This window comes from Gigantopelta aegis, chromosome 9 (assembly GCF_016097555.1).
Source record: "Gigantopelta aegis isolate Gae_Host chromosome 9, Gae_host_genome, whole genome shotgun sequence".
NCBI lineage: Eukaryota > Metazoa > Mollusca > Gastropoda > Neomphalida > Peltospiridae > Gigantopelta > Gigantopelta aegis.
Window position 1 is genome coordinate 40,950,929 of NC_054707.1, and position 13,473 is coordinate 40,964,401.

General features: G+C 36.3%; 1 protein-coding gene across 1 annotated transcript in view; it reads right to left on the reverse strand.

Annotated features, from left to right (window-relative positions):
- LOC121381897 (rho GTPase-activating protein 39-like) overlaps window positions 1–11,504 on the reverse strand; it is a 135,691-nt gene extending 124,187 nt beyond the window's left edge. The window contains exon 1 of the mRNA XM_041511300.1: window positions 11,401–11,504. Within this exon, the coding sequence (XP_041367234.1) occupies window positions 11,401–11,411 (11 nt within the window). The 5' untranslated portion in view covers window positions 11,412–11,504. The remainder of the gene's footprint in view (window positions 1–11,400) is intronic.
- Between the last annotated feature and the right edge of the window lie 1,969 nt (window positions 11,505–13,473).

Consider the following 13,473-nt stretch of genomic DNA (forward strand, 5'->3'; position numbering starts at 1 on the left):
GAAATAATATTGTGCATTATGAGTAGTGACTGCCTCTTGCCCCCTTTACAGTTTTTTAAGCCTTGCAGTAGCTAACATACATTTACTCTGTCCACCAAGTATCCTAATGACCTGTCCAGTCCTTTGAAGCTACAGGAGTATACACTAAGTGCTCAATCAACCAAGATACCTTGAACTTCTTTCCACCTGTAAATTAACAAGTAATCATGCAGTTCAAAGAATTCATCGAAAGAAACCAAATATTTCTTTAATGACATCTCATCTACACTTGTATAGGGGACAGGATGGCGCTCAATGACAGAGCTTTCGATAGTGGGGCAATAGGTCATAGGATCAAAGGTTGTGGTATGTGTTGTCCTGATAGTGAGAAACTGCATATAACTGACCCCTTACTGCTATTCTGTAGCAGTAACCTGTGTGTCTATTTGAAATTCTATTCTGGTGCTTGGAAAGTATTCCTAAATGTTTTAAAGAACACAAATTTGTTTGTGAACTTGTTCCGATTTTCAAATCCTACTCTACCTTACCTGGTCATGTGATGAGAATACAGTGGACAATATTAAATATTTCAAAAATCTTAAATAAAAGACAGTTCATATGATTTTACCTAGGTAAATGATTGTTCTACAACATGAATTGTAGTTTGTGTAACTCAATCAACTGCCTCAAACTTGAAATTTGTTATCTTCTTAAGTTTGCAACTTTTAATTTCAGAACATTTAACTGTTCACCATGTAAGTACTTTGTGTAGCCAACAAGAGAACAGATGACAGTCTGTGTTAAATACTGTGCCCAGCAATGGAGTCTCAGCTGTTCACAAATGCAGTTTTAAATATATACTGTGTGGCACTAGTGGCTTTCTCTCTCACTACGTTACATTGTATTTAGACCAAATGTCACAATAATAATGTTACACACCACATAGCCAGTTAAAATGTGGTGTGATGCTGAATTAACATTCCTTCATTTTCCTGAGCAACAGTTGTAATTAGAAGTTTGTTTTGTTTAACGACACCACTAGAGCATACTGATCAATTAATCACTGGCTATTAGATGTCAAATATTTGGTAATTCTGACTCGTAGTCAACAAAGGAAACCCGCTACATTTTCCTAATGCAGCAAGGGATCTTTTATATACACTTTCCCACAGACAGGAAAGTACACACCATGACCGTTGACCAGTTGTAGTACCCTGTTTGGAACAAGAAAAAACCCAATCAGTTGAAAAGATTCACTGAGGTGGTTCGATCCTATGATGCAAGCACCTCAGGCAAGAGTTCAATCAACTGAGCTAAATCCTGCCCACCAGTTGTAATCAGGTTTTACCTTAGAATTGTGACACATGCCCTTAGAGTTAAACAAGAAACTTGGTGCTGCCATAGACTACCATTTTATGTTATACATATTCCTATAAACCGGACAGCACATACCACAGATTTTGACATACAAGACACATAACACCAGTTAAAATGGAAAACTTTCCACTTGGTTGAATGCACACCAAGGGGCATTAATAATTTTACCCATCAAACGTCAGAAGAAAAAAAGCTGACCACTGAGCTACATCCGATTCCTTGAAAGATTACAGAATCTTTTTCAAAATCAATGCACACTTAATCATATATCTATAGACATACTGACACCAGAACCTTTACAAGAATCAGGGCTCAAACTTAAAGGTAGCACCAACGGCAATTGATGTAGTTGTGATATGAATTGCCATAGACCAGCAGCTTTACAAAAATGGCAGGTTTTGACCACTGGATAAAAACTACTATAATCAGTTAAAGGGATAAGTTTTTGGTTTTTAATCTTCCTATGCTTATTTGTTGCAAAAGTTACCAGTTTATACAATTGCTATAGAAAGGCTCAAAAGAGCTGTAGGTGAAAATTTTGCCTGTGGTGAAAAACCTTTTAAAATTGCCTGAGCAACAAATTCTTATGTTCGAGCCATGAGAATAGAGCACTAGGAGAACTGCATGCAAATGATGAACGTTACAATTTAACCACAAGGGAGGATAAAAACAAATGCATGCAATGCCACACTTCTAAGCTGAGCATCATGCATAAGAGATTACAAGTATGCATGAAGTGACATCATTCCTCGAGCAGTCTACAACACGGCACTAGGTCTGTATTCCATCACTTATTGAACCTCTAATGATATCCGGAGGCAAATGTTACGACTATTTTCATCATATTTCTGCCCTCTTCGCCGACTTATGGCTTCAGGAAAATTTGGTGTGCAAAATATTCCATCTTCAAAAGAGTTGATATTTGTTGCTGACATTTTTACCCTGTTAATAACAGCATGAAGATGCCGGTTTGTGTGCCAAGTGCATCATCGCCTAATTCAAATTGTGCTTTTTGGTTCTAGCTCACTGTTGAATTGTCAATAACATGAACTCATTTTTTTTTCTTCATTTAATTCACCACATAAATTCAATCATACACACTATTTCTTACAAACTGGGTCTAAAACTTTGGACATAAAATATATTTAATTCAGCTTATTCTCTGAAACACAATTTAAACAAACATTCTAAAAGTATTGCTAAAACAATATACATACACTTGTACATATTCTCAATGCACAAAACATATTTTTTAAGGGCCATAATTCTGCGAAAAATTGGTAAATCGCTAGGAAAGTCAAACTTTATCTGTAACAGTACATTATTTTGAGGAATTGCAAAAGAAAAGTCCGAAATATTATATGTGAGACAGACAGACAGAAGGACGTAGATGAAACTTATAATACTGTCCAGCTCGGTTGGTTGGTAAGGGACTAATAATTGTGGATATTAGCAATAAATGTGTGTAAGACAAACAAGTAAAAAGGAAACAAATGCCTTGATGGGAAGAGGAAAGGAACATTTAAAGAATGACATTCCACCAACTTCTTTAATCACTAGGAGGGCTCTACTTTCACTTTGTACACCCATTTTACTTTTTCCCTGTCAGAAATGTGCTTGTCCCACCCAAATGTTTAGAAGAGCCACACCCAAATATTTAGAAGAGCCAAGAAATAGTTAAGTTTTCTCTTGTAAGGCATCAAAATATATATTTAATGAAAAGAAAACAAGTGTACCACAACTGGTACATCAAATGCTGCACATGGTATGTACTGTCCTGTCTAAAAGTGCATATATTATAGAAGATCTATCTCTGCAACTTTAGCATTAGGAGCAACCTACAAATGTATGTGGCAGAAGCCAGTTTCATTGTTTTCTCTCTTAACCAAATGTCAACATAACCACATCAGGCAATGAATAGCAATATTTAAAATGTGCTCAGGTGTCGACAAAGAACTATTCCTTTCCCCTGGTGTCTAATTACCTTTTGACACTCCTAAACCCAAACTCACATTAAATTTGATAGGATTTTTTAAATTCTAATATAGGCTACAGAAGTATTGTACAACAGTAAATATACTAGTCCGACTACACATATATAGACAATATTGTTATCTACAACTACAGTGAAATTTCTTAAAACCAGACCCTCTGTAAACTGGAATTCCCCCAAAACCGGACATTTTTCACAGCCCCTTTTTAAATATCAGTATAGAAGGGAACCTCTCTAAACCAGATACCTCTTAAAACCAGACATTTTACTTGGTCCCGAGGATGTCCGGTTTCACTGTATTACTTTTTATTTGTAGCCATCTCAAAGAATAAAACATGTACATTTGTGTCAAATGAAACTATTCTTATTTATTGTTCCATAAACTGAGCAACCAACCAACAGTACTTTAGTACTTCCAGTTTTGTTAGCAACACTAAGTTGGGGCTTTTTTAGTGTTGGGGGAAAATGGCATCAGACCACAATTAATTTCGCTATATGTTTCTATATAGCCTTAGTGGCTATAACATTTTTATTAATATCAGCAGGCCCGTGAAGTTTTGTATGTACCTTTGCCTGCATGGGGGACACATACCCTGAAAAGGACAACCCCTGTTGTCCAGCTCTTTCTCCCAGCATATTGGTTTAAACAGACACACCCTCTAAACCAGGCCGGAGTACACCCATTTTACACAAAAAGCACTACTTTTGCATGGGCCGGAATTACCACAAACAAGTCTTCAATGTCAACAAGTTACACATGTTTACAAACTACATGCTATCCCCTGTCACTTCAGTCAAACAGTTGCCACTTCATAGCTGTCTGCCATGAAATAATCACAGTCAAACAGCAGACTACTTGTGCGGTCAAACTTCCGGATTTTGGACAACCAAATGGGAAGATAACTGTAATCTGAGGCCAAATGGTTTATGTCCAGGATCTATATTTTAAAATGTTGATCTACAGTAAGGATTGGTTATTTTGTAGCACAGCTATTGTTGCCTTTGATTTTGCCATACTTATTATACACAACAACACATAACAGTCTTTGAAAATATATTACAATAGTTGGAATGGGAAATAACTCGCAGTTTACTGGATGGAGATTGTTCCTACAACATTTATTACAACAATTAATGATCAGATTAATGACTGCAATTTCAGTATTAACACAAAACTAATTTTTATCACATTGTTACATTTACATTGTATTAATCAATATGTGTGTACCTGAATGCATGAATTAAATTTAGTTTTTACTGATCAATATGAAGCATAAAGTTCAGGTACAAAATAACTCAACAAAACCTTTTCTGTTTTACTCATCATGACTCAATAATTTACTCACTAAAATTTAGAAAATAGCATATAGCCAACTAATAACACTGATCAATATAGGCAGACAAAATGGCATTTACCATAATCAATCATTCATACACACTCACAAAACAACACAAGGGAAAGAGACAAAATAATCAAAGAGATATACACATCAATGTTTTCCTTGGCTCACCTTTCATGAGAAAATACAGGCACGAGAATTCTTATCCTCATGTTTCCAATCTTCGCAGAACAGTGCCGTCAATAATACTATTGAACTGATGCCCGCGATCTGCCGTTACCAATACCGAAAAGATCTATACTTGTCTCCAACGTTAGTCATACAATATTCAGCAGGACTCAACAGAGCATGTTGTCTACCAAATAGTATTTAATGCAGCTTGACTTTGGAACACCCAGGCAATTAATAAAATCTGTAATGAGGTTATCTCTGTTGAAGGTTTTCCAGGAATCAATTGCAAATGAACCAGAGATTGTTTCTGACTAGAATAAGGAATTATACTGATGAACACTCTCCCACAGAGGCAACAAAACATTCAAGGAACAATAATTATCCTGTCATGCTGCATCTTACAGAAATAGGAAGATGTGGGAGGTAGGAAGATCACAAAATGAACTTGTAAATGTTGGTGATACGCAAGGCAAAAACATAATGTATTTGAAACTACATTATGAATACATATATATTTTTAAAACATGCACACAATTTTGCTTCCACTTTCTTTCCCCTCTCTCTCTCTCTCTCTCTCTCTCTCTCTCTCTCTCTCTCTCTCAGGAACAGATCAAATGTAATGCATCATAAGATCATCCTTGGTAGAACATGCACACATCCTTCCTCGCTCTCCCTCTCTCAAACAGATCAAAATTGGTTCCACTTTCTGCTTCCCCTTTCCCTGCTCTCTCTCAAACAGATCAAAATTGCTTCCACTTTCTTCTCTCTCCCTCCCCCCCCCCCCCCCCCCCTCTCAGGAACAGATCAAATTCAGTGGAAATACTGTATCTAATGTACAATGCATCATAAAATAATCCTTGGTAGAACATGCAGACATCCATCCATCCATCCCCCCCCCCCCCCCCCCCAATCTCTCTCTCTCTCTCTCAGGAACAGATCAAATTCAGTGGAAATGCTGTATCTAATATGCAATGCATCATAAGATAATCCTTGGTAGAACATGCACACATCCATCCATCCATATCCCCCCCCCCCCCCCCCCCTCTCTCTCTCTCTCTCTCTCTCAGGAACAGATCAAATTCAGTGGAAATGCTGTATCTAATGTGCAATCATCCTTGGTAGATCCTGTGGGTTATTTCCCATAATGGGCTTATCATTATCAGTCTGACTAAAGCCAGCTCTTACTTGTACCCGCACCTAGGGATAGGTTTAAGCAACAGATGGAAAAGTTAATGTAGAGGGCTGAAACCAGTAATCAAAGGCAGTGGTGTAAAATCTACAAGTATGCTGTTATCCAGAAAGAACAGCCTGTGTTGAATATGAATCTATAGTACGTAATGTATGTAAGTACCTAACAACTTTAAATATGATCATATGGTCACAGCCACCACTGCATTATCACCAGGGCACAACATTCATACAACAGCTGTTCTCAACATACATCAGTTACATAACTTAAAGGAACTGCCAATTTTTGAAACAATTTTAAAAAGAGTTGACAAATTATATTTTCATCTCGTGAAAACATTTCATGTAATGATTGATATTTTGTTGGAAAATAACTGTGGGTTTTTTCCAGTTTTTAGCTTAGTATGTAATTAGGCAAAATGTACTGCTCACCCAAAGCTAGTACTGTTTCTGCTCACACACCAAATCAAAATTGTGAAGAACAAAATAAAGAAAGTCATGGAAGTCTGACGGGAAGTTTCAAACGGTCAAATCAGATAAAATCAAACTCGGCAATATTTCTAGAATTTGGGAATACATCCCAAGTTGAAGAGTGATATATAACTTAAAAGGAACTTCCAAGTACTGCTGAACAATATCAATGTTTGATAAACATTGGAAAAGCACTCGTAATTTGATGGTATGACAATCTCTCCATTTGTCACTGTAATTAACTCAGAAAGGGACCTTGGAGCACCTGTTACATACACTGTAACGGAGAAACAGACAATTTAAACCCTAATAAGGCAGAATTTGCCAACAACTTTCAAGCCAGCCGAGGTAAAGAAAGCAATGACATAGAGCTCAATTGACCATGGTGCACTACAGGCAGATGGTACAGATACCTGCAGCTATCTGTATTTACCTGAAACTTTAAGAATCACCAGAAGTTCTGATTAAATTTCCTGAATGCAGCTTTCTGCCATACGTTATTACTTCTGCACTAACCATGAAGGTGAGATAGACTACAAGGACATGTGGATTATTCAGTGTTGCCCCCAAAATCCAGCAACAACATTTATGTTCTTGAGAAAAACCAATAAGCATGTCAATCATTTAGATGCAGACTTTAATAATTACATACCCAGGGTCTAATTTTACGCTATTCTGCAAATAGTAAATTTCGAAACGGAATAGTAAAACAATTATTTCAATATTCCATCATGAAAGTGAAAATAAAGCACAGAATACCGAAAATCGTCTGTGACTATTCCGCTTAAGCTTTTTCTTCAGCTACATTTTTCTGCAGAACAAATCCTCACACTACTAAGACCTTTCTCATACACTTACCGGTACAAAATAAACGTCTTTTTGATCGAGTGAGTTTGTTTGTAATTCCAGCTAGTACGCAGTAATGCATAGACTGGTATATAAACAATTGTTCGTTACACAATGTTGTACAGGGAAACGTAGCAGAGTCAGGAAAACTAGTGGTACATTAATAATCGAAGGGATAGTACATTTTTTTTAGACAGAATAGTGTTTTTTTAAATTCACTATTCCTTTGGGATAACTGGTAACAAATTTAAATTTCAACCCCTGATACCATGTTACAACTGGAACACCAGTACATTACCTGTACAGTAATAACAACAACAAGAAGAAGACTGCAAGAAACATAATTATGATCTAATACATGTGTACATGAGTTCATGATTCATCAAAATGGTGTCATACACTTGCAAAGCTACACTTGCTGAAGAAGAATAATCAGAAAACCTGCAAGCATAACCTGATGCCATCCTCACAATAAATATTGGACATTTTATTCTTATGCAGTGTTCGAGATTAAAAATTTGGGGCACTATCCCAGTTGGATACTAACGTTTCAAAATCTGGTATCCCACCTGAGAATTTGGTATCCCACTTAAATGAAATTCATAAATAACACTGTAACAAATTTGGACGACACTGTTCTCGTTCCCAGTCCATTGCAACGCTGCAATCGCGGAATTTGTGAAATTTGCAATCAAACATTATCTATTTTTGAATAATACTAACATAAATTAACATTTAGCAGTAATTTTTAAGTGTTTCTGACATTATTAATGATAAACCTACCTGTATAAATTTTCTGCAGACATGGAATCAACATCTCAAATAAAATTTGAAGGGAGGAAACATCCAACAAAAACAACAGCGACTTAGCGGTTCCCAGTCTATTGCTACGCCGCTGTTACTCCAGTGTTGTATTAGACTGGGTACGAGTTGGGGGAGATATTGTTATGGCATAGCATTAGACTGGGTACAGGCTCGAAAATACTGTTACTTAACTTCACCAGTAAATGACGACTTTCATTGTTTAGCGAAAAATAAAATCGCAGGATTGAAAAACAACAACATTATATGGTATCCAGGTGGGATACAATATACATGTAGCTGGGGGTTTTTTTTAATGATATCAGTATTCAAATGACAGAACTTTGCATCTCCTTATGATAACAATTTAAAATTGGGTGCATGACACATCCGTTTCTTTTTTCATTGAATTGCACAAATCATGGGGTCAACCTTTTTTTTAATGTCTGGAATGTAAAAATTTTTTAAATACATGTAATTTTATGTTTATGTAGAAAGATCTCCTCCTATTACCCTCATTATACTGACCAATATAAGGAGGAAACCTCATCTTAACTTTAAGTCTACGAAGGCATTGAATGGGGGTGGGGGGAGGGGGGGGGAAGGATTTCGCCGGAATCATAAACATAATTTAATACAGATATTTTGAGATTCCACCTCATAATTTTATTCTTCCAACCCAAAACCTGACATTTGTGGAAGTACGGAATCGTACTAAATTTGCAGCCAGGTAACCCTAAGCCTTAAAAAACAAACATTGTCAACAACTATGATAAACTACTCTCCTACCTTTACTTACCATTAGATTGTCCCCACACTTTGCAGGGGTCAATATTTCGAAATCTGAGGTAACCGGAAGTCGGTTCACATGGTTTTTACCTAGGTAACCAATTGTTCGGTTACGTGAATTATATTTGCGTAACCCATGGGTTATCTGATCGGTTACCTCAAAATTACGTTGAAATTATATTTTAAATACATAGTTTTTAGCTGAAACATAAAGTTAAAACAAATACAAAAGAAACCATTTTACAAGAAAAAAGAAAAAAAAGTCTTTAATGCTTGCTAAAGTTAACCATATTATAAAAGAACTGAATATTAGCCCCAGTACTGAAACAAAATACAGGGGCGTAGCCAGAAATATTCTTAGAATTACACACGCCAAAGGCGTGCCCGAGCGGGGGGATTCACAGTGACTACAGTGACGTTCCAAATGTTTTGGGGGTTTTAAAGCTCATTATGCGATGTTAGTATTTTTCAATTTTTGTGACCCTTTTGGATTCCTGTTTACGTTAAAACTGTTTTTAACATATGTAAAATTATAGCTAATCCAATAGTATGTCTACATATATTCCTTTAGAGATAAAATAGCAGCAGAAAATTTAGCCGTCCCAAGCGGTCCGAGCACATTTCTTTAAAACTGTTTTAAAACTGTAGACTGGTCGCAAGTTACAACTGTTGCAATATAACGTTGTTTACTGGTTTGCTGCGCATCAAGTATCTAAAAATCAGTCTAAAACATTTGTCGGAATACCAGTAGTATGTCTGCATGAATAAACTTCCTGTAATCGTGAAGTTTGCAAGTTTTAATTTCTGAACGTTTACAGGTCATGACGTAACCGATTTGCGGTTCGCGTAAATTTAATTTTGCGTAACCGACACGCGAACAGAACAGCGGTTCGCGTGAAATATTGTGCCCTGCTTTGTTCAAACACAGATCATGAAAAAAACATTACAGTGACACAGATTCCACTTGCTTGGTTATATAACCATGTCACCTAAATTGACCTAGGACAAAACACATGCAAATTTTTGCTGGCTGCCATTTTGAGATTTTATGAAATACTCTTCAAGAGGGGTGGATCGATATGATGTAATCTAACATCGTCAAGCAGGGCTAGCTCTGGGTCAGCAGAACATTTCGCCAAATTATCTATTAAACTTCAAAAATTGCAAAAACCCAGCTCTTTTGTATCAAAATAGCAGTTATTACATAAAATTATTTCGCCAAATTAAAATAAAATTTGCCAATTGTTTTTGAAATTCGCAATTAGCGAATTTGGCAAGTGCCAGAGATAGCCCTGTCAAGTCATGCACTGAGGTATAACGCGATCGTCATGACGTCAGAATAATTACATAACATACTTCGGAGACCGTAGCAAAGTCAAAATAGGAGATCTGGTTTTAGTTGGTATGTGGAATCTGTGTCGTTGTAATGTTTTTTTCATGATTTATGTCTAACAAAATGTGGAGAAAATCTAACATTAAATTAATTAAAGGTAGGATAGTAAATTATTGTAGTTAACAATGTGGTTCAGACTTTTGGTTGGGAAGGGTTGGTTATTTATAATTTACACCAAAACAGAAGAGTTATTGAATAAATTGTATACTCGAGTAACCGTGAACAGGATTAACAGGATGGTTTCTGCACGTCCGCATTGAAATGTACGGTCGATTTGATGAAATAATGTTTTACCATGTTCACTTTATTGTCAAAATTAACCAATAAATATTAAAATCCATGCAATTTTCTGCTGTGAAAAGATTAAATGAATGTCATAGTCTAATGTTGACATTCTACAGATACACTCATAAACCGGGCTATTGTTTTTCAAGAGTGACGCCACCAAAACTCTTATGCAATGAATCTGCGAAGCAGATAAGTCTTAGACAATTACAGCAGTGTGAAACTTTTGTCTAATTAAGTTTGTTTAATATTACACGCCATTTAATATTGTACGCACATTGTATATATTGCCCTATGTATAAAAATGTTTTGAATGTCTACTTGTCTTTTCCTCATTTGTGCACTCAAGACGCCTGGGCAATTGGCCATTGTTATTCACTATAGTGGGGGTTTTTTTTATGCTAACCATTAGATAAATGTGATTGGAATGAAAATGATTGTACTGGTCGAATTGTTCGCGAGCGATCGGCCTCCAAACACTTGTTATGGGTTCGAATCCCCGTCTAGATTGTGTAAATATGACAAATGGAGAAGTGCGGGTTAAAATATTACCTTTTTTATATTATAAATATTTGGCAGGGGTGGGGACACTAGTCATAAACATTGCAAATCGTACTAGCATAACTACAGAGACATCGGATGATCGGTAAGCCACGCCGAAGAGAAATCGCCACTTTTTGACAGACGCTTTCGGACACCTGTATATTCTTTCACGGTATTAATAAGCATCACTTTGTGATATAACTTAAACTATATTTATAAGTTACCTTTCCGCCATCTTTGGCGCTTATGTGAGGCAGGTAGTCCAACAGATAGTAAAATATTACATCTGATCGACATAGCTTGACAATCTGCAACACCTTTCGTCCGCCATATTGGATCAGAAAGTAATAGTACTTTCCCACAAGCAAGTTCCTATTTGATTTGCTATTGTGAAGGAAGAGTTGTCTTTCTTCTTACAGTGCTTAGTGGAGACACACACACACACACACGCATGCACGCACGCGCGCGCGCGCGCCTAACCCCCAATCCCATAACAATTTTAAGTTTAATCAGTATTACTAATATTTAAACACACTAAAATGTTGATAAAACTTTTCAACTAATTTTAAAACGATTCACAACTTTACCCATGTAAATGGGGAAAATGAAGACAATAATTCTCTGCTTATAATTTTAAAAACGCGAAGCAGCGGTTTTCTTCTTTCAGACCCACTAACTCAATTGTGTTCTGAGATACATGTCCAGGAGAACACGTTTGAACTTTAGTTGGAAAGAAGGGATATCTCGTCTCGTGGTAAAACTCTAAATCTAAATAATCTCTCTCTCTCTCTCTCTCTCTCTCTCTCTCTCTCTCTCTCTCTCTCTCTCTCTCTCTCTCTCTCTCTCTCTCTCTCACTCGGGACGTAGCCCAGTAGTAAAGCGTTCGCCTGATGGTGGATCCGGGATTGATCCCCTTCGATGGGCCCATTTGGGCTATTTCTCGTCTTAGCCAGTGCACCACGACTGGTATGTGTTATCCTCTCTGTGGGACAGTGCATGTACCAAAGATCCTTTGCAACTATTGACCAAAAAAAAAAAAAATGACATCTACTAGCCAGTGATTAATAAATCAATTCAAAAATGAGTAAGTGTCTACATATCTATCCTCAAATTCAACAAGGAAATCAACTTTCCATTATCTGTCTTGATATGATTTGTTCTTGTATATAACAAAATGTTTATACATATATAGGCTATATTCCTTCTATGCCGTTGTGCAACGGCCCGAGTGTAAATAAAGTCTTGTCTTATCTTGACACAATTGTCAGTCTACAAATTGTTCAAATCCTCGGAAGCTAATTTTTAAGACCTTTATTCGTCCATGCTTCCTTGATTAAAGAATGAAGTTTATCCCTTACTTCGTCGTGAGGGATTGTTAAATGTAATGTTGAAAATTAAAGATTTTATTGACACTGATGAACTTTGATTTGGATTCAGTCTGAACTATTTAATGTAAGTCCTTACAGATTTGGGGAATCCACATGTCATACAAATTTATTTATTTTATATACTTTCTGGCAATATATTGAAAGTAAATCCTTGATTATAAATACGATCAGGATAGTGGTCAGCGGTTGTGATTTTGTGGTGCATTTGCTGAACCGTGCACTATATCTTTCCTTGCATGCATTCTTATGAAGGACAGTACTTGTATTCTGACGGTAAGCGAGCCAGACGAACATTTGGACAGAGAACTGTCAGAGAACAATATATGTAAATTCTGCGCAATATCTGCCTACCAAACGGTAGTCAAAGATTCTCGCTCTACTACAACAACAATCCTATATTTGACGTTAAATACCTTTACATCGATAATTTTCGAGAATTACTAATACATATACTACAGGAAGAAACCTGTTAGCAACTACGTATTTAACCGGAACATTATTGTGTAACATCCTCAACTTTTAGATCTATTCAAACCAGAGTTTCTTTTAAATTCTTTCTAGCTTTTTTTTGTTTGTTCTTGTTTTTGGGTGGTGGTACTGTTTTTATGTTTAATGTATTAGCCTAATAGACCTATGAAGCACTAGATGGATTATTATAACCATTTTTTTTAATACGTACACTAGAGACAGATTTTTCAAGTATTCTGACTTTCGCGCACAGGACTGAATGGTTTTCACGATTAAAATGTTTGTAAACGCCAGAGTGTGCACTCGATGCGATAAATTATGTTTGTATTTTGACAGTAAACGAGAGTTTCCAATGATTTCATTCAATTCGTTTAGTCGAAAAGTTACTTCTGTTTCTGTTAACAAAACGGGACAGACTTTATATTGTTACGGTTCTTTTCT